The sequence below is a fragment of the Labrus bergylta genome, chromosome 10 (genome assembly GCF_963930695.1).
Source record: "Labrus bergylta chromosome 10, fLabBer1.1, whole genome shotgun sequence".
Lineage (NCBI taxonomy): Eukaryota > Metazoa > Chordata > Actinopteri > Labriformes > Labridae > Labrus > Labrus bergylta.
This window is the reverse complement of record NC_089204.1, coordinates 16,261,652-16,284,262: the sequence shown is the minus strand read 5'-3', so window position 1 is coordinate 16,284,262 and position 22,611 is coordinate 16,261,652. Positions and strand designations below refer to the sequence as shown.

The 22,611-nt window shown below is 39.6% G+C and overlaps 2 protein-coding genes across 11 annotated transcripts in view; one reads left to right on the top strand and one right to left on the bottom strand.

The window, feature by feature from the left end:
* kcnq5a (potassium voltage-gated channel, KQT-like subfamily, member 5a) overlaps positions 1 to 13,014 on the bottom strand; it is an 86,150-nt gene extending 73,136 nt beyond the window's left edge. For 6 of the 9 annotated variants that reach the window (XM_065959448.1, XM_065959444.1, XM_065959447.1 and 3 more), the window contains exon 1: positions 11,806 to 13,013. In XM_065959448.1, coding sequence (XP_065815520.1) covers positions 11,806 to 12,185 — 380 coding nt within the window. In that variant the 5' untranslated portion in view covers positions 12,186 to 13,013. Of the gene's footprint in view, positions 1 to 11,805 lie in introns of all 9 variants that reach the window. The other 3 variants (XM_065959443.1, XM_065959442.1, XM_065959445.1) reach the window with 1 other exon arrangement.
* A 3,085-nt stretch (positions 13,015 to 16,099) lies between these two features.
* On the top strand, positions 16,100 to 22,135 carry cnrip1b (cannabinoid receptor interacting protein 1b). Of its 2 annotated transcripts, XM_065959786.1 has the most exons (4): positions 16,100 to 16,526; positions 17,549 to 17,693; positions 17,771 to 17,877; positions 20,120 to 22,135. In XM_065959786.1, exons 1-4 carry the CDS (start codon positions 16,348 to 16,350, stop codon positions 20,157 to 20,159), a joined length of 471 nt encoding a protein of 156 aa, XP_065815858.1. In that variant the 5' UTR covers positions 16,100 to 16,347; the 3' UTR covers positions 20,160 to 22,135. The 2 variants fall into 2 exon arrangements, with proteins under 2 accessions (XP_065815858.1, XP_020494713.1); XM_020639057.2 differs by lacking the exon at positions 17,771 to 17,877 and having other exon boundaries at positions 16,110 to 16,526.
* Positions 22,136 to 22,611: the final 476 nt, after the last annotated feature.

Below are 22,611 nucleotides of genomic sequence, written 5' to 3'. Positions count from 1 at the left end.
CACAGGGACAGTCCCTCTCTCTTCGTCTCTTGCAGACACCCATGCACACACACTTTGAGCAAAAGCTATCAACACATACACCAAGACAAGGAAGACTTTGCATGCAGTGTATGCATGAAGTGAGTCAGTTCTTGTCAAACCTTCTCGTCAAACCTCCAGTTACTAGTGGCAACAAATACATGTATTTGCAACCATCTTTTTGTGGGGTTAGGCCAAGATTTCAAACACACCCACACACAAATACACGTTTGACTGTAAATACACACATAGCAAAAATAATTCCAAAGCATAATATATATAGCAATATATATATTTCTGAAGAGTGCAGGAGTATCATCAAGTCACATGACAGGAAACGGGTCTGTGACCTCAATCAACCTCTACTGGTACCATGAAGGAGCTGCAATAACAATCGAAGATCTGATTTCCTCCTACTGAAGTCCTCTGAAAATGTCTATGTCTGCACCTCCTGAATTCTCAAGGTTAAAAATGAAAAAAAAAAAAAAAAAAATCAGATAAGAGGGTTACTTCAATGGGATTTACACAATCCAACCCAATAAAGAAAAAAAACAGGTGTGTTAATTTTTGGATTCTGAATCAACGATAACAGTTTTGCTCGGGAAAAATACACAACAAATTTCCACAAATTTATCACATAAACATATATTTATCACAATATAATATTACACAATATTTGTTCTTGTCTAAGACTTGGGAATCTATTGTGTTTGAACGTAGCTTTATGTATAAACAGATCCCTTTGAGAATCCCGTTTTCTTACACAGTTGAACGCGGCAAAAGAAAATCCGGTGTCTCATTTTTCTTCACTTTAATTTTTTTTCACGCTCTATAGCTTGAATATTCCCTTCTGTCTTTGGCATACAATAACATGGTCTTTTGAATTTTGCATTTTGGGCTGGTTCAGGCAGCGTCCCTTCCTTCTGTTACTCAGCGCAACAAACTGTATATTTAACACACCATTTAAAAAACATACCATTAGACTGACACCATCATTGCTAACTCCCCCTCTTAACGTCTATAAGTTCAACAATTGCTGAGGAACTTATTATGGTCACTCTCCAATATGTGCTGTGCTAACCTTTAGCTTATCCCTTTAGCAGCCAGAATGTATTGGCCTCAAAGCTTCAGATCTGTACATATTCTGTTTTTATAAATGAATCAATTTCAGGTGAGTGTGCAAAGTGATATTGACTTTTCAATGGTTTGTAAACATCAAACTGAACATGTGAACTTCAGTACAATCTTGCAGAAGTGTGGGCTCTATTGAGTGTCAACATAAATACATATCAACCTCAAAGGAGCTGAGAGAGTTAGAGGCTATCTTAGTATAAATGAACTCAGACACATTTGAGGTGTGTATTATAAGCGTTGTGTGCTTTTGGCACAGTAAATGAAATGTTTCCCCTGCTGAAAGAAGGCAGAAGTCAACATGTGACGCTGTTGTTTTGAGCTGTTTTGGAGCCATTTATTGTCCATGTGAGGATGCTGCAGTCTCTCAAATTTAATGAAGAAGTGAAAGGAACAAAGGATATCTCTTAGCAGAGTACAGTAAAGATTTCCCACTGTGCAAACAAAAAGAAATTGATGTTGGACAGCAACACCCAGGGAAACACTAATACTGGCTCCTAAAAGCTTTTAATAAAACGTGAAAAAAAAATATTGCTTGCTTCAGTTAGTTTTATTAAACTCCACACTCTCAGGATTCTTCACTCAGAGTTTAAAAAAGCCCCAGCCTCACACCGTCACCACAAAAGAGTCATCTGTGAAGGAAGAATGTGAGACATTTGACACATAAATACAGCAGAAATCAAGTACATCAAATGTAAATGTCAATCTGAGTCATGACTGACAATGAGTGAGAAGCACGAATCCTGCCGACTGTTGTTGTCAGATCCTTGTTTACATTGTGTTTACATAGACGCGACGGCGGGCTCCTCTCCTTGCGTACGAAAGCTGTTTTAGTCAGGGCTAGAAAATAATGAGATACTCACTGCTAATCTGTCACATAAGCATTTGGAGATCACGGTCATTCTGTGTCACTTTATATGCAATGTGAAGCTACGAGCTAATTAAACAGCGCTAACATCAGCCTGCTAACACAACAATGGAGTCAACAGGTAAATGCAGCGCGAGCTGAGGACAATTTTGTCCGCTGCTTGCGCCTAATGGTGCTTAATTGGGTTCCATCTGATAACGCCTTTGTGTGAACTCAAGTGGAGGGGGGTTTCATGTGTGTCGCTGGAGGAGAGCGGAGACTCAAGTATGGCGGAGATTTGTTTTGGTTTCATGCTGGTGCTCAAGGACGACATCTACTGGATCAAGTTGCACATTCTTCCTTTAAAAAGGCAACAAAGGCACTTTGATCTACGACAGTTACAGAGGAAGATGGATTTCAATCTTTAAATCAGACTGAAGACAAAGTAACTGTTTAGTCTTCTAGCAGCTTTAAATCTCCTTTTTGTGTCAAATAGACCAAAATAAACAAGACTGTCTGAGCAAACTGATTGCAGATTTATGTCCTCAGAAGGGAAGCGCCCTCTGTTTGTACCTCTACCACAAAAATTGTTTTTAATTCTATCTATAAGCAGAGCCAATCAAACGTCTTGGCACATTAGTTCCATATCAGCCAGACAGACAGAGGAAATCAAGTGGAAATTATGGAATACAGTTTGTTAACTTTATCTTGTTCTAATTTTACTCGTATCCTGTTTCATGCTTCCTTTCATCTCAGCCCTCATCTGCCTTCCTTTCTTCCTTCCTCTCTGCTGTCTCAGGTAGGTGGGATAGTGACGCTGAAGTGTTGTCATTTGCATAAAAGCCCCATTATATGTGTCTATTTTTATACCTGAGGCATTTTAAAGGAGAGCTGTGCTTCATAGATTTCTCTGATTAAATGACTCAAATATTGAAATGGCTTGCATCCTGCTGTGAAACGACATTCTATTTGTGTCACAATGTCGCTGTCTGTGATCAGATGGTATGTGCCAATATGAAAAATGAACAGTGCTGCTCAATGAAATTATTCAAATGCAATTTACCCCAACTGATATTGGTCTTACTGGGGCGCATAGTATTTGGTAACCAATGTCACATAACAGGTTATAACATTTTTGTGTCTGCTTGTTTTATGTAGTTAGTTTTTGGTTGCATGTGTTTGTGAATCAAGTTAATCAGGTTAATGTTTGAATCACAATAATCATCCAAATGGGGATAAATTAAAGGTCACATATAACACTTAACTATTGTCTTCGAACATATATGTGTCCATATCCTGTCCACAAACAGTCCTGAGCAGGGCTGAAATAGAGCGGCTTATTGGCATGATCAAATACAGAATCGGAGTGAATTTCTAGCAAGATGATGATCATGCACTTGTATATACACGATACTGCGGCAAAAAAAGCGTGGCTATTTATCTGAAAGGTTATTAATAAATCCTTATGCTATTTATTTGACGGATCAATAATTAAGTCTTAATGATGTACCCAGGAAATAGTACAACAATCACAGTCAATGGGGGCTTGTTTTAACTTCTTGTTTATTCCAAAAACTCAAAGATTTTCACTGCAGTTAAATAAGACGGAGAAAAGCTGTAAATAGTTTATCAAGATTGTTTTGATCAATTTTGTTTCTACATTACAATAGTAATAGTAGTAATAGTAAAGGACACAGTGGTGCTGCTAACCAGTAATATACTCACTCGAAATCCACCTAGCTAACTGAATATCTGTCATGCATCGTGTTGGTATGTTTCTCTGACAGCAGCAACACTGCATGCATGTTTACATTTCACAGCATGGGGCACACACAGACTCAGTATGCAAACTGATCGGTTCATTCTGTGTTCTGGGGAGGGTTTGCACTGGTGTGGCATCAGACAGGCCTTGTTTGTACATTCATCATGAAAGAGGAGAAACTGCTGCTTTTTTTTTTGCATCAAGCAACAACAGAAAAAGCAGCATGACACTTTTCAGGTAATATGATTGACACTGCACACCCTGCGATATGACTTTAGCCCATGTGAACATCACAATTGTGATATAAGGCCATATATTCTGTAGAACAACAATAGCTTGCCAGCTATCTTACAGCACAGCGTCTCCGTTAGTTCACTCCCTCCCTCCCTCCCTCTCCTCACCCCCTTTTTTTCAGCCACCCCTCTGTGTCATTCTGTCCCTCTCAGTTCCTCCATGTCCCGCAGCTCTCAATTCTCATTATTCTACTGGCATGACAAATGAGGTTCCCCCAATTCCTCCACAAGGAAAACATGCCAAACAGAGAAAAACACCTGTTCATACATTAATGTGTCTGAGAAACTTTGTCAGCGTGTGGGTGAGTGGGTTCTGCTCTGCCCGAACCAGTGTGCCACCTGAGAGAAATGTGAATGAGTAACAAAGATTAATTATTCACAATATGTGCTGGGCTGAGATGGGCAGTACATTGTTCTATGAAATTTGTGTGTGTGTGTGTGTGTTGATAGAGAGTGCACAGACTAAGACAGAGCTGACAGTGCTGTCTTATATTCTCTCTCTGTCACACACACTCGCACATGAAACCTGCTGAAATATTTACACTCTCACCCCAGGTGGTTAAGCAATGCTGCTATATACAGCTCATAATTCTTGCTATACTTGAACACGGGAGGATTTCTCAGGGGGCCTCGTGGATCAGACTGACTTAGAGTAATGTGTGTGTGTAGTAATAATAGGTGTATTGATGTGTGTGCTTTTCTCTGTGCACACACACAGCTGTTTGAGGTAACTGACATGCACTTCAGAAGTTTATTTAAGTATGAATACTGTGGTATTGTGCTTATAAAGCTCTATTTTTACTCCGCTAAAAACCTCTATTCTCTTACGCTGCTATAAGTGTCAAACATTTCATTGTGAGTACATTTGTTGGAAATATGTAAGTTTGCTCTTTTTGACAAAGCTAGATATGAAAGGTGGTACCACTCTCATCTTTGTCAACATGGAGTTGGAGGAAAATGCAAATGCCATAGGCTATTAGCTTAGCTTAGCATTAGGCAGGAAGCCCAAGGGAGGGGGGGGGGGGGGGGGTGAGCCAGGCTTTATTCAACATTTCAAAAATGCACAATTTGTTTCCCCATTATGTAAAATAACTCTAAAGTAAATTGGAAAAGTAAATTGGAATGATCCCAAATTTCCATTAACTCCCTTTCAATAAATTAACAGTAAGAAAAAACATTCCACAGACACAATGCTGAGGAAATTAAATCCAACATAGAGCAACCAGATGTTTGAATAATATATATTCTTTTACTATTTGAAAACATTTTCTGTGCGTATGATGTATGTGTTTGTGTGACATAAGAGAAAATGTGTACTCATGTGTGTTAATATGTGTGGGCGTGTCACAGGGATACCGTGAGTGTGTGCTTTTGAGGAACAGTCGCGTTTAGAGAGCTGACAGGAGAACGTCTGCGGTGCACACAGCAGGCCAGGGGGAGGCTGGTGTGACGCATAACCAGCAGCGGGGCATTCTGTATCGTCTCCATCCATCAGCGCTGAAGTCTGCTCAGCAACCTGGCACCTTGACTGATGTACGAGATGACTGCCTGATGACTAACGAATAGACACACACACTACCCCACAGACACACTTACACACATAAGCATGAGCAAACACATGGCTCTAAAGATACTAGATGTAACCCTGCGATGCTAACACAGTCGTATGGGAAGAAATCCTGTGCAACTGTGGTGCCGTGTGTGTGATTTACAAGGACTGAGCACATGCACACGCGCACACGCACAAAGACCTCCCAACCTACACACTTCCTGTGCGAGCTGCCTGGATGTCACAGTATATTTGTCGCTTCAGTTCAATGAGCTCTTACAACTTCTCACCAGTTGGCTCTCACTTACGGAGCCAAATGATTCTCTGACGAAACCGACAACAAGGCTGCTCTGATCATAAAATCTAACTCTCCACTCTCAAGCAGGATATTTAACCTTAAAGGGTGGCAAGCGTTCTTATCACAGAAACTATATATATATATATATATATATTGCATGTTTTTCAAATATTTCTGGAGTAAACTGACCTCCAGGAATATTTTTGCACATGAAATTTCATTTCATTTTCATATTTGATTTATTTGCTCATTCCAGTGTTTAGTTCCCATAAAATATAACACACAACATGAAATATTTTCTCATGATAACACTGTCCATAAGCAAACAGGAGCAGGAAGAAGAAAACTTATAATACCCATTTCAATTCAAAATCTGCTATCTTACACTTTTTTTAAATCTTTACTTGTTCCTTCTCCTTCCATCCTACTGTCTACTCTGAATAAAAAAATCCACTCTATGGTACTTTCTCACACGCTCCAGTAGGGACATAAAATAACACACACACACACCCTTTAATAGGGTACCAACTTTTTACCTAGTCATGCAAACACCGGAACACATCATGACAGTATTTATACACGGATACACACACACACATCCCTCTTTCTATTAATCCCATCGAATGGCTCCTTAGCATTTTCCATTGGGTGCGAGCCAACATCCTCCTCCTTACCTGCAGTAACTCTCTGCCGAAAACACAGACACTCTTTTATGTGTTCAGGTGTCTCAAATGTCACCATGTTCTCAGGAAACAGAGTGCAGTCTCTCAAGTCTGCCTTTGATGTTCTTCAGGTCTGGCGATTTAAGCTTTGTTCGGATCAATGCACCTGAGGTTTAAATCATCTCTGGGTCAAAGCTTTGTCATGTGTTTCCAGGTTTCAGAACCCGTAGAAGTGTATTTAAAGTTGCAGGAGTCTTGAGACATCTTCACAAACAGCAGTGATGTAAACCAAACAAACGCATATCAACAAAGCCTCAACACTCGTGCTACCTTTTAGTTACAAGTCTACAATTTAACCCCGAAAAAAAATCCCAATTTGTTTATGCTATGGTTAGAGAAAGATGCTTTCATGGATTAAAGAAAACATGGTGATCACAGAATGAGAACTGCACTGTCTAGTATACAGTCTGACAATTTGTCCGACTGTTCATCCCACGGTCTGTCCTTAAGAGGTACGCAGGGCAACAACCGCGTCAGGTATCATCCTCACAGTACAGGACAGTTATCACAATGACCTTTGTTTGAAGGCAAATAAAGTACAATGTGATTCCCTTCTGAGGGATGACTGATAACTGGAGGTCAGTGCATCACAGACTCTGCACAGATCTGTGTGGTTTCAGGCTCAAACTGGACTGAGACTGCTCATGAGAACGAGGTGTGAATTGCCTCGTGGCGAGATCATCACACTGGGCTGATGAATGGACCAGAACGGCCCTGGGATCGATCGCTGATGCATTCAAACTGTGTGACTGAATCAATGTGTCTTTACAAACCAATGTTTCTCTAACTCATTCACCCACATCAGAAAAGCAGACACATTGCCGCATATTATTAGTCCTGGTCACTCACAACAACCAAGTGTGGGCTGATTTTTTCACTTTCAGACTTTCACTTCACATCACAAAAACATGCATGCATAATGCATGCATAAATGTGTTGATCCTTTTTAGACTACGTACAGAAAACAGAACACACAAACACACAAACACACACAGGAATCATCTTCTGAGTAAAGCACATAATGCAAACTGTGGCTGGAACCCATTTGAGAAAATGTGATTAGCCCAACACACGCCACCTCATTAGGAGATTGGATCTTAATACCAGCAGTGTTTCAGAGCACTATTTAGCAGGAAGTGAGCCCAGATGCTTATCAGTGCCTTGATTCATAACACAGCCCATCAGGGATTCCTATAGACAGTATACAGAGTCAGACAAACTTACTGATCACACACACACACACACACACACACACACACACACACACACACACACACACACACACACACACACACACACACACACACACACACACACACACACACACACACACACACACACACACACACACACACACACACACACACACACACACACACACACACACACACACACACACACACACACACACACACACAAGCTAACCACGAAGCTCTTTTCTGACACGTTTGCACCGCATGGATCCACAAACACAGCAGCATCTGTTCCACCATAACAGCTTGCTAATTAAATGATCAAAGGAAACATTTCTTTTATAAATCATGTACTTTCTTGTGTTTGTTCATCTCTCACCAATGTGGGATGTGTTTGTGTGTAGCAGGTGTTTGCAGCCATGACACTGTGTGTATATGTAAGCATATCTACAATTGCACAGTGTGTATTACTGCAACCATGCACTCTTTTTATGATCCAAGTTCACAGGTTGGAGAGACTTCCTTTCAACTGTTCTGGATATTACAACTGAGGCAAAAATGGATATGGTTTATGTTAATAATGCAACGTTTTGACCATGCAGACAACAGTTGTTTCAACTTGTGGGAGCCTTCTCAGGATTTTCCCCATTCAGAAACCCCGTTTTTCCAACCATTGTGACAACATTTGAATGTAGGGTTTGTTTGTCAAGATATGGTACAGTATGAGAATCTCCCAGGAAGTGAAATGACACGAGTGTGTAAGTCTTAAATCTATTACACATCTAATGGGACATTTACCCTGACAGTTTGCTTCACTATCTCTGATTTGAAAAAAAGATCTTCTGCTTTAAACTCAGATATGCGAGCGATTATATGCCAATAAAAAAACAACAACTTCAAAGTTCACAAAACCATTTTTTGACCACAGCTAAAAACTTTTAAAATGTTGGACTTAAGTTTTCATAGACAAGCTACAAATGGGTTTCAACAGTTTCTTGGTGCGATGGCAACAAGTTGACAACTTCTGCAAACTCAAAATCAAAGAAAGAACAAACACTCTTACTGATGCTGGAGCCAAGTGGAAATACAAAATAATAGAACAAATAAGAATTCTGTAAAACAATTATTTACATATTAGCGCTGGATTAACTGATTCCCTGATATGTTTATTAATATTGAAACTGACAGTTGCCACGCTGTTATGCCTTTTCATATACCCTGTATCAAAACAGTTTGACTTGTACAGGCTTTGGTTCATTTTCAGTGACTTTACTTTGCCAGCAGTACAAAAAAAACTCTCAAAAGACTTTCATACAAATGTAATCTTCTATTTGTATTTTCAAAATAAAGCTTCCAGTGAAATGATTCAGCACAAAAGAATCATTCATGATTCAGAAATATTTTGTGTTGAAATGAAGACCGCTACCCTTTGAAAGCGAGACATTAACATGATCCCTAATGTACTTGAAAACAAATTGGGCTAGACACCAAAATACTGATTGCTTTTGGCATAAAGACAAGAGATTTTGAGGACTTTCAGGCACACAAAAAAAATGTGAAGTTTCCTTGACTATATGTGAAAACACAATTGAAAAATTACCAGAAAGTGCAACTTACTTCATTGTGATCAGAGATGCACTCTGTGCTCATATAAACACATATAAAGATACCTCAATTATCTTTTAATCAGTCTGAATTGTAAGTTTAGGTCACGATGACTGCAACTAAAAAGTGTAAAAAAAAATGTCCTAATCGGGATGTTGTACATTCTCTGTGACTGAAACTATTCTAAAGAGTCTCCATTTTTCAAACAACTTTTATCAAGTTGTTATTTGGGAATCAAGTCACTGTCACAGTTATCACTTGCTGCCCCTTAGAGGGATGTCAAAGTAACTTGTAAAGCAGGAACACAGCTAGTTTCAAGTCAAGCTGTCCTTAAACACAGCAGTACAAAAATGAACATCAATGAATTCTGTCCTAATCAACAAAATAAAAATCCCTGTATCGAATGACAATAAAACAGACTCATGATTTCCGTCAATATATTCCCTTACAGTGAGATTGTATTCCTAATCTCTTGGTAGTTTCTTGATCTCACTTAAATAGTTTGTTTTAGGCTGTGGTTGTGAGCAGATGTAACGACTTAACCCCTGCGACCTCAGCTGTCCCGCCTGAGCAAATAAAACGTCAACATCCGGCTTCACGGCCCCTCCTCTGACAGCTCCACTTCCTCCTTCTCACAGCGCTCCTGATTCCAGCAGGAGCATTGGGGCGGGAAGGGACGGGGTGTTTCATCACCCAGACCATGCTGCAGTGTGGGCGCGCTGCTGGTGCATGCGTGTGAGATGGATATGTTTACATAAATTAATGCCTAAGCAGCATTGTATATATTATGAATATACACAGATAAATCTGTAGACTTAGAAAAAACAATAGAATGTGTGCAATTTTACACTAAACACTCCAATTGTTACAGTCCCTTTTTCATTTTAAATATCCTCAGCAACACAGGAAATCATGTGTTTTACATTTTGGAGCATTCAAAAAACTGAAAAAAAAAAAGAAAGGTCAAATGAGCATCTGCGTCGTTTCCACATTCATAGTAAAGAGAATCTCTTGTATGGAACTAAGTTAATTTAGATCTCAGCACAGCAGAAAGAAAAAACCAAGAGACAATCTCCGTTTATACACTAATTATCTTGCAACTGTCACTTATTAGATATGACTCAAGTCATCTAGAGTCTTCAGTAAGTGTGTGTGTGTCACGTTCACGAGCATCCTCTGCACAGAAACAGGATAAGCAAACAAAACAACTGATCTATGAGTTAAGGCAGACAAAAGCCAGAGAAGCTCAGCCTGAATGTTAACAATAATCTCCAAATTGGTTAATTGAAAGTGCATGAGGAAAGTGGAACTCGTGTTTTCTCCAAAGAAGAATGGAAATCTCAAAATGTTTTGTCATGACAGGGCAATTTAACACCAGAAAAACCAAACTGTGGTCAGCTGAAGGCTGTTTTGAATTGAAGCACCGAAACATGTCGGCTTTAAAAGTGTCCCATCAGGACTTTTCCCTGAGCCACTCCGTCCAGGCCAGTGATGATAGACTCAAAATGGAGCACAAGAGTATATTACAACCAGACTTTTCAGCTAACAGAATGCTGACCTTCTGGTGGGTCTTTCAGTGTTACATAGGATGAGAAGAGACGTGGCCTAATATGGTAAATTGTTTCATCTATTGACTCTATTTGCTGATTTCACAATTAGTTTTGCAACAGCATGTGCAACTTTAAAATACTTCAACATAGCAGCGCACCTATAGCCCATTTTAAAAGTCATTAGATGACTGTTACATGTTCTGTCTCTGCCGTGTTGTCTGCACACTGTGGTCCAAGCAACAGGTGATCACATTTGTGTACTGACATAGTGATGAAGCAATGTATCATTCAAAGAGTGAGAGGAGTCAGGTCCAAGTCAGGACAACTTCGACATCACGGATTAAGGAAATACATTGATAACAAACCAGAAAGTGCGATTTTTTTTCTCTCTATACAGTAGGCATAAATGTGCATTTCTGTCAACGGGGGAACTTATGCATGCGTGAAGGATGGTGGGATTCTTGTGGTAGAGTAGAAAAACATGTGGAGGGCATGGTGTTATTACAAAAACATGAAGGTTTTCTCAGGGACACAGTCCTCATACACCTGGCAGCAGAATGAGATGATGGAAATGTGTGTGTGTGTGTGTGTGTGTGTGTGTGTGTGTGTGTGTGTGTGTGTGTGTGTGTGTGTGTAACGGCTGGTCATTATCAGGGAAACAAAGAGAAAAAACTAATAAAATGTGCTGTGTTTTCAAAAAGTGCCTTCACTTAATTGCTGATTAATTAAGCAACAGTTGCTTCTACACTTTTTAAGTACCTTAAATGCACACTTCAAAGTTTCAAAATAAGGAAGAGACAAATGATCAGAAAGATGACAAAAAGTTCAAGTACTCACACAAAGGCGTGGTAGATGAAAGCCCATTCCCTCGGTCTCTCCAGCACGTTGTAGAGGTAATTCTGGAGTCGCCGGTAGCGTGCGTTCCTGCGGCCACTCTGCGCGCTGTAGGTCAGCGGCTTCCCCAGCAGGCTGAGCCGGGCGCCCTGCTTCCTCTCCGCTCCCACCGCACCTGCCGAAGCGGGAGACAGGAGACCGTCCCCGGGTCGTACCGTGTTGTTCATCGTCCTCCGACCAGACTCCACATCTTTCAGCGTGTAGTCCTGCCCCCGGCGTCCAGTTGAGGTCTTCATCCAGAGCCCGGTGCTGCCGCTCTCCTCGCCGGTGTGACTTCGCGGCATGGCATCATCAGCGCAGTGCGCTGGGAGACCAACAGACATTCACATGTAGCCAAGTGCTTTCTGGCCTCAGGATATGTGGCTACTCTGATTTAGATTTTTTTTTTTTTTTTTTTTTTTAAATGATATGCGGATGAATGGTTTAAAATCTAATCTGCTATCATCTTGTCATCCTGTGGCTATTGGAGCACATTCACCGCCCGGTTGGGACACTTTGGTCATCTGCGCGAGACTTGAGACGAGTTGGGTTATGAAGGAGAGAATCCCATCGAGACATTTGACGGGGGGAGGGCTCTCCCACCCTCCCACATTCTCTTTCTTTCCTTATTCACTCTGACTCGCCGTCTCACTTTCTTTTCTGACAAAGTGTCTGAAGCCGGTGATGTCCAAAAAGCATGGTTAACTTTTACGCACCGGACGTAGAAGGACGCGGCACGATATTATCACAACCAGTGCGTTATTGGATGTTTTTGACCGCTTTCGCCGTTTCTATGATTTCCAAATTCCCTCGTGAATAAACACAGAAGACATGTCCAAGAAAACACCACCGCGCCGATGACGCAGGTTTTACGCAGACGAAGAAATTTCCCAAGTCCCAAAAGAAACAGTTGAAACCGTTTTGACTTAAAACGTATACGGGCACATTAAAAGGCCGAAATGTGTTGTATTATATGGAACTCCTAAAACTCTGAATCGAATAACCCTTTAAAAATATATAAAGTCCCTACTCTTCATTTCTGTGCATAAACTGGGAATTTATGTAGCCTATGTTTGACATGGAGTAGCTAACATGAAACTGTTTTCGTACAGAATGATGATCATTTGCTTGACCACATTTATCCCCTGATCCATTACAGATTAAACAGCACTCCGAGATAGTTCATACATTTGGGATTACTCCTCAATGCAGAGATTTTGATGGTGATTCACATGGTTTCAAACTATGAACGGATCTGAACACGCGTGGAGATTGAATTGATAACAGCTGCGTCACGCTCTTCCTTACTGACCGATCATGTGACCCCTGACAAGCGGGGTTTTTTATGGCTCTTAAAAAGTTTTTACAAAATACCGAACCAATTATCTCGCTGAACATTTTTTTAAGTTGAAAGATACACGTGTTCATGAAAAAAAAATGGTTTCAGAAAGTTTATTCATAAAGTGCATTTTTAAAATTCCTTTCGGATGATTTGTTTTACCATATTTCTGAAACGAAATCAGGTATTGCGCCAGTGTAATGATATCCTGTGACTATATTAGAATGTTAAGCACACTTTGGTCCTTTAAATGAACCCATCGAAGAAATTAATAATTCAAAATATATAAGAATTATATAGAATTCTTATTGCTCCTTATTCCTGGGTTAGGGTTAGGGTTTGCAAGTTTGCAGAGAAGTTTTCTATTTTTAGATTTACATTTTTTATTTCCACTTTGATCTCACCCACCCAGAGCTCATGGTGATGTCAGCAATGTGACGCTACACGTGCATCACTGCACTAGTGAACTTTTTTGTAACTGCAAAGTGTTGTAAAAAAAAAAATAAAAGTCTTGTGGATGATCTACGATTGTGATGCCTGCCTGGCCTCTAGCGGTCAAATGTTGATACTACATGAATGGATTATATGAGTCAACCTCAAAATAAAGTAATTTGCAATTGTGGTTATTTTTTACTTCCTTTATAGACCAATGTCTGTCCATATTGAAAATATATAACAAGACTATTCTCTGGGTTTCATTGGAAAATACAACTTTGCTATATTGTTTTTAGACACCATTTCAATATTCACTCAATGGTCATTATCATCTATCCCTACTATTGGGATACTCAAATTATCTTTTAATGTTGAATTGCTTTGCTCAAGGTAGCAAGATGTATAAATGCAAGGAACCTGACTATTCATTGTAATTTTTTACTTCTCAATTGATCTGCAGCTAAAAAGTCAAATGATATTGAAAATTTGGAGGGACATCAAGTCAAACTAATATTTATGAAAAAAAGAACATAAATGTATATTTATTTTCTTTCTGAAATACATTAATTTGAATTCATGAAATATAAATAACTTTTCATGACTTTTTGCACATTTTTGGTTTATTCAACACATTTCCACTGCTTTCCTTATTTTATATACCTAAATTGACTGTTTAAATCTATTCAGGTAGAACGAATGGGGAAATGTTTTCATTAAAAAATCTGTAACATTTTAGATGGAATGATGTAAAAAAAAAAAAAAAAAAACACTACAAATGTACCAAAACTGCATGCTGACCTATACCCGCTCACCTCCATATGCGGGCATTCTGATGTTTCTAAACAACTTATCCACCATGCAGTCCAGCTTAAGTTCACCTGCTCAAATGTAAAGTGACATGTGATACGTTTGGTGATTTGGTCATATTAAAAAAAAGTCTGTTATTCTTTATGGAAAACAGACTTCTTAAAGAGGATGTGGATTCATTGTGAGACTTAAATATACTACAAGACTCTGTACTCTGGAAACAATTACTAAAGGGTGACATTGTTTTTGTGACCTTTCCTAAAGAGATAGAGAGGGATAACCTTCTTTATGTTTTAAAAATGCAAGCTATCTTGAAAAAAGTAGCTATCTTGTTAATGATGATAGGGAACACTTACATGTCCATGTCTGAAATGGCAGAACAAGCATAATCATTAGCAGCAACATACGTGACAGTGAATAGTCCTTACTTACGCCTCAAACCCTCAGAAACCTGTTTTGCTGTAGAACTTGTTTTATCTTTGTTGGTTTATAGAAGCAGTTGGCATCCAAATTATTACTTTACTGTCTCCACCTGGACGTTCAGGTCAGTATCAAAATTCAAGTGCAGGACTCTGACCTAGACGTACATCAGTTCAGTGAAGTTCATGTATTTTAATGATAAGACAGTCTACAAAGAGCAAATTAGGTGGTTGTTGGAGTTGAGCAGGCAGGATGAAGAGAGCTTGCAGCGCCAGGATGATTGAAAAGTGACAAGTCAGGAGCTTGGTCAAGCAACAGGGCATCATAAGTTCTGGGGCATCTGCTGTGGCTGATGGCGTGCCACCAGGAGTACAGCACCACGTAGGCTGACACCACCACTCGTCTCTAACACCCTTATCGATAATCTTCCACCACCATGGCGCAATGTAAATCAATGCCAGTGTTCTTGCTTTACGACATGCTGTAAATGTGTACATTATTTTTTCTTTATTTACAACATGAGTGCAACACAGTGTTGTAATTAAATAAATGTATGTAGCCCTATAGCATGCTGCTGTCTCGTCCTTACTGAACCCTGAAAGTGAACCAGGAAAGGGGGGGGGGGGGGGGGGGGGCTGAGGGATGAAGGCGTGTCTAAAGAGAGCATCTGTTTTGTTCTAAAAATCTTAAATTTTATGAAAATAAGGAAAAATATTGAGAAATGTTACGTTTGATTTTAGATATTGGTCAGCTTAATGTACAAATAATTTAATAAGTTTAGCAAAAGGGAGTCCTAATTCTATGGAGGTCCTTTGTCAGGGCAACGTTTTGGAAACCCTGTTTTAGGACACACCTGTGATGGAGATTTGTTACAGTACAGCATTTATCGTGTTGTCCATATGTCACCAAGAAATAAATAGGCTTCCACTCCCCCATCAAAATAGGTCATTGTACTTTAAGGGACATTCACCTCTATTAGCCCCCTGTCTATTTTTCTATCCCACTGTCTGTTATTTATTTTTTTACTTATATGGGCTGTTTTACTTATATTATAAGCTTACCACGATCCCAACATGTGTCGTTGCATAGCCTAGGCCTTATAGGATCAATTAAATAACGCACAGTCTTAAATGGCAGGATTTAAGCACCGTGGACAGCGACATCATGGGCAGAAAAAGCAACTGGTTGGCCTGGAGCTCGGTAAAAGAAGCAAACAGGAAGAGAGCAAGCGTGGGGGGGGGGAGCTGGAGGGAGATTGGTGTGAGGGAGTGGCAGATTTTCACGGAGAGCCCGAGAGAGAGCATTGGTTGGGATTAGGGCTGGTGCTGTAGGTTGGACGGGATTACAGAGCGCAGCGCGGCGCACTTCCCTCTGCTGCGCGCTCCGTCATGGGCTTGAACGCACGGCATTTCTCCGTCTGTCTTAACTGTTAGACATCTGAGACCCATCACCCCACACACCCTGCAATCCTACTGATCCTGGTTAGACACACGCTTTATGGAAACATGGCCAACGTCCCTCAGCTGATCAAAATTGGGATTTCTTTGAAGATGCTTCCCAACGACACCGCGGTGTACTTCAAGTCAGACGGAGCCAGGTTTGGACAGACCCGGACCATCAAGCTGCTGACCGGGTCTAAATACAGAATTGAGGTGGTTGTCAAACCAGGAGCGGTGGAGGCCACGTAGGTAGCCCCTTTTTCATTTCGTTTTAGCCATCATGCAATATCCTGACTGAGACATTACCCAAAATTGCTAGCATGTTTGATTCAATTCAATTTCATTCTGAAGCAATCTCCATTCAGTTAAGCATTTTCCTCAATATGTTGCTTTAATAATGGGAGGGAAATAGCCTAGCCTTACTCTTCGTACTCCTTTTGTAATCATTAAATTTGATTGAAAATTAATGAATTGATTTGATAGAATATAGTCTATTTTCTTAATGGATTGAAGCCTATCAAACAGGAACCATTGCTCTCTCTGTACGATAGAGGCTATTTTTTTTTTTACTGTTCTTGCATTGTTTCTTGTGATTACACGAGTGAACGGTTAATAGGTGAATGTTGTTTAATGAATTACCCTCACAGGCAACCGTAGATGCGACTTTGACAGGTTTACTGTGCTGATTGTTTTTTTTTAAGGCTGCATTTATTGACAATAGGAGAAATTGAAAATACAGACCCGGCACAAATATCACTTTAAATGTCTATTCCATGTGTGTTGGCCCTATTCTTTTGAACCCATCTACGTCATACCTTACAAGTAGAGCACGAAAGTAGGGTTTTACGAGCAGCACCTGAAGGCAGCTTAACCCCCAGTTGGCTGCTTGTCAAATCCTCCACCAGATTATGATTCCTCGCTTGCTTTTTGTGTCACTGCCCTCTTGTGATTTGTCTACAATTCATGATTATGTAATAAATGTTGTACTTTCAGAGCCAAAGAAGGATTAGTGTTGCACACACCAGACAATTGGGCTCTCGAACTTGCCCCTAAAGAGCATTCTGGTTTATAGGTCATGTGATGGCTCATGGGTGTATTGGATTGAGAGCGTGCTCATTTGACACAGCTGTAGACCCAAAAATGCTTCACTGAGGATGAACATTTTGTCTACGTCAGGATGCATGTTTTTGGACATTTTAAAATGTTGTGGATTTGTAAAAATCCTTTGACTTGTGTATTGATGAATCTGTTGTATACCTGTCTGCAGTGCCATGAGTGTGGGTGGGGTGACCTTCCCTCTGGAGCAGAAGTCCAAGGATCCTCAGTCAGTTGTCTATGCGGGCCAGTATGACACAGAAGGGGTGGCACACACCAAGAGTGGAGAGAGGCAACCAGTTCAAATAAACGTACAGGTATGGCTACATCGTTCACAAGGCAGGACATTAATCTGCAGGCGTGAGCAGGAGAAGCTTAAAATGTCATTTTATAGACAGGAAGTGATCGGAATGAGAAAAAGGTCTCTTTGGATGCCCCTGTCTTGTTGAGAAGACAAACTGCAGAGAGAAATTCCAACTGTGCTACACCAGCAGCACCATGGTGAAGATCTTACTTGTTGGGATGCTTATCAAATATGTGTGGACTTCCTTTCTTTTTTTCTATTCTCACTGATTTTGTTCTGCATGTATTCTTAGCCTGGATTGGATGTTAACATTGTCATTAGTATAAATATATTACTCTTTAGCACTTTTACTTGATGTCTGTAGTGGCATGGCTGATTTTATTCATGTATTGCATTGACCGTCCAATAGTCAAGGGGAGCGAAACATAGATCTGAACAGGCATTTAGTAAGCAATCTTTTTAATCCTTTTAACCAGCTGTTGAACTCGATCAGGTAGTCGGAATCCCCCTCTAGCTTTAATACCTCTTAGAAAGTCCTCTTGTGTTCTCATTCTCTCCTTTCTCTCCCCTCATCTTTCTCTTCATCTGACGTTTGGGCTTTATTTGAAAAGTCTGTACAGTAGTTTTACACTTTTATGTAGCCTAACTCTACCTCCTCTGTAAACCATGATTACCATTTGGGCCTTTTTGGATTATTGGATAGGACAACTGAAGAGAGACATGAAATGCCGGGAGGAGAGAGTGGGGGATGACATGCAGCAAAGGGGGGCGAAGTGGGATTCAAACCCACGGCTGCTGCAATGAGCACTACAGCCTCCGTACATGCGTCGTGACAGCTAGGCTATCAGCGCCCTCTAAATTATTACTTTATGTATAACTTAAACATCCTTATCATAAACGTCATTAATTCTAACTTACATTAGACATTAGATGTAATTTTGATCACTTGAAGGTGTGTTAGCATAGCAAGGAGTTTTTTTTATGTTTAAATTGAAACATGTCGTAAAAATAAACGAATGAGCTCCATTTTACATTTTAATGAGAATACCCGCTGTAACATACGTGCTCTTTGCTAACCTTCGATCATAATGTTAATTTAATCCCTCTCAAATTCTACAGCTAAACCAATCAAATCATGGTTGACGGGATTACACGATTGATGTTTCTCCTCAGTTTATTTGAAAAACTGCAGGTTTTTCCATGAGTACACCTGAGCCAAATTAAAGGAAGAATGTGTTTTTGATCCAGTAGATGTCGCCCTTGAGCTCCAGCATCGCCGCTATTCTGAAACCTCCGCTCTCCACTCGCGTTCGCACGAAGGAGTTATGAATTAGAACACACCGTAATTAAGCACCATTAAGGGCAAGCGGTGGACAAAATTGTCCTTCGCTTGAGCTGCAATTGCCTGTGTACCTGCGTTGTTATTTTAGCAGGCTAATGTTAGCACACATTGGTTAACTCATAGCTTCATATTGCATATGAATTGACACAGAATGACTGTGGTCCAAACACACTCACGTGATAACCAAATAAGCAGTGAGTAGGCTATGTCATTCTTCTTTTCTCTAGTCCTTGACTAAAAGAAGCTTTCCACAAAAGGCCGTCCCGTCCATGTAAACATGATGTAAACACGGCTCCCACAACAGTACAGCTGGTGGGACTCACCATTCCATCATTGTAGACAGTCATGACTCAGAGATAAATAGGATAAACTTGATTTCTGCTATATTTATGAGTAAAATATTGCACATTCTTGCTTTAACTAAGAGATGGCCATATATGTGTGAATAGGTCTGGTGAGGTCTTGAAGTTAGTAATTAACAACAATAGGAAGAAGAACTATTGTTTGGACTGTGAAAATGTAAACCGGAAATGTAACTATTTAGATCGGATTTTACTACAGCATAGCGATGTCTTCAAATGTCTTGTTATATGTGAACAGCTGTCCAAAACTTGAAGAAATAGAGTTTACGATCATAAAAGATTAGAATCTTAGAAGATTTGCTCTTTCTTAGAGAGTTAGTTCAATAATTACAGTGTTCTGTTTACATTAGCTCTTATTCAGTTTGTGTTTGACCAAATAAAAGCAGGTTACCTAACAGTGACACCATCATGTCTCTTTGCCCAAACCTCTACAAAATGTTTTTTTTCCCAGTTGTTCAGAGTGCAAATCTAATTTTCTTGCTAAAAGTATGTTGAAAGTGAAATTCAAACATGATGTGGAAAAATTCTTCATGTTTGACATGAATGTTTGTGCCCATTTATATGTGACCCATCTGTCCGGTTCACTCCCTGGGGGGGCTCTGGGATGATATGATGTGCATTTGCATGATGATGTGAGCATGTGTCCATCTGCCTACTACTACTCTGTCCGCTTCCTCTTCATTTCACCTTGACATGATTTCACACATGCTGATATACTTTGTGTGTCTCCTTCAGTTCACAGAGGCAGGATCATTTGAAACTGTGTGGCAGGTGAAGTACTACAACTACAACAAGAGGGACCACTGCCAGTGGGGAAACAGCTTCAACAGCATCGAGTACGAGTGCAAACCAAATGACACGCGCACACTCATGTGGATTAACAAGGAGATGTTTGTCTGATGGAGGAATATAGTGTGTTCAGCAACAACGAAACATTCAGGATTCTAATCAGACATGTCATAATGAACTTTTGACTTTTTATTTATTTCCTGTTGTTAAATGATGTCCATTCTCTCCTTCTTCCTCATATCTCCTGTCAAACGACACGACTTCACCTTTTTCTTTCAAAAGTGTGCCACTATTTCCATCATTCACTTAATCAGACCAATGCACCAGATTTACTGCCAATTATCAGCAGAATTGATCAAATCTTGTCAGTGCATTCACAGTGGTTTTGTTAAATTTTGTTGATTTGACAAATTGAATATGTCACATTTTGTAATAGTCGAACATTTCAAAGTTTAACCAGATGCGAAAAGCTATCATCAAATTTTGTTTTAAGGAATATCTTATTGTGTACAGTTCATCTGGTAACACTGGTGTGCGTTTAGACTGTAAGTGCTGTGCTGGTTGTGTTTGAGTCCATATCTGTGTGGTAAGCTTCAGTGTGTGTGTGTGTGTGTGTGTGTGTGTGTGTGTGTGTGTTTAACAAATGGTGCTTGTACAAATGTGTTTATGTATTTTTAAGAAATATCTGAATGGGAATACTTTGATTCTGACATGACAATCAAACATTTTCAGAAGTCATAATGGACTCTCAGTAAACCCTTGCTGGCATGAAAGTAAAGTTTGATGAGCCCTGGTTACATGTGTTAAATGTTTCTTTCACCTTGTAGATTAGAACTATTTGTGTCTCAGTTGGACCTATTTCCATCCCAGTCTCCTGTCCTTGTATCTGAACTTTAAGAAACTCAACATTCTCTATTGATAAAAAAAGAGAAAATTGTCAAGTTATGCAGGAGAGCAAGGCAATAAGAACCCTATCGTTATCACTGTGAAGGTACCACTTCCTGCAAAGTGTCAATTTAAAGCGTGTTTCAGTTTTTTTTTTTCTTTGCGTCAACATTGTTGTGCAACTCATCTGTTACAGCAGCTCTAATCCATGAAATTACCCATAATCCTGTTGTCAAGCCTAAACCTCTGCCACTGCCTGCTCCTGGATTAATTAACAGGGGCCCGTATGTTTTGTAATCAAACTCTCTGTGTAGCAGTACGTGGATGAGTATTTCTATTGTGGCACCAATTTGTGTAAAGTACTATGCAGCTTTGGAAGTACCAATTTTGTATTTGGGTGACGTGGTGTCCCTATTTACTCAGTGTCTGTTTTCTCTACCTCCAAAGGATTTACCTATTGATATTAGTGTGTACTAAAGGGAAATATTGGATTTGTAATGTTCAGAAGTTTACGGAAGAGGATTAGGGCCAGACATGAGGAATAAATAATGAAAGAAGGGAAGATTTTTTATGCATGTAAACAATTTTTTTTTTTTGGAAATGTCAAGAAAGCTTAAATTCTTTGTGTAGAGAAAAAAATGTCATAATGTTGAGACTTAAGTTGAAATGCAATTTCATGAAATTTTGACTTTATTCTCGACATTGTGGTTCAGTTTTATTCTCGGCATTTCAATTTTTTTCTTGACATTTCAACAGTTTTCTTTGGGTGCATAATGATAACGTGTTCCTCCTCTCATTATGTATTGCTCATGCCTGACCCTAATCCTCTTCTGTACAATTTAAATAGAAAACATTATTGGATTAGAATAAGCAACTATTTTTGTACAGTGAAACACGTTAACTTTTTCTTGTCAGTGTTTTGGTCGAATTGATTCAATGTATTGTCATTGAAATGTTGAATTGAACTATGCAAGAAATGAAATGGTGCAATATATTTGTTATGTATACATGCAGAACTGTATGTGAAAGTGTTGTTTGTTTACAATGTAATTGAGATTAAAAATATTTTGTGTTTTCCTTTTGCTCATTTACTCCATGAACAGCATAGGTTTACTTACAACTTTTCTGATATCAAAGACTGGGTTGATTTTCTCCTCCTGGATACACTGCAGAGGCTGTTGAGCTCAACGTTTGGGCCCAATGAACATTCAGACAGTCAATGCATGAATGTGTGCTAATCCTTCATTGGGATAAAAATAGAAGTTATTTAAGGATTTCGAAATAATGTTTTACTGCAAGACCTGCTTCACATGAAACATATCCCCCCCCCCCCCCAATACTGTTAATCAACATTTAGATACCCTATGTGTCAAAAAAGATTAACCTTAACTTTTGTTAAATAGATATTGCAATAGCCTACTTTAGGAAAGGCCTACTGTAGATCCCTTAATCAGTTGCCTACTTATTAATACTGCAACATTTTAACACTGTTTAACAGGTTTAACCACGTTGGTGACTAGCGTGGATTTGGTACCTGTACATGGGGATTAAAA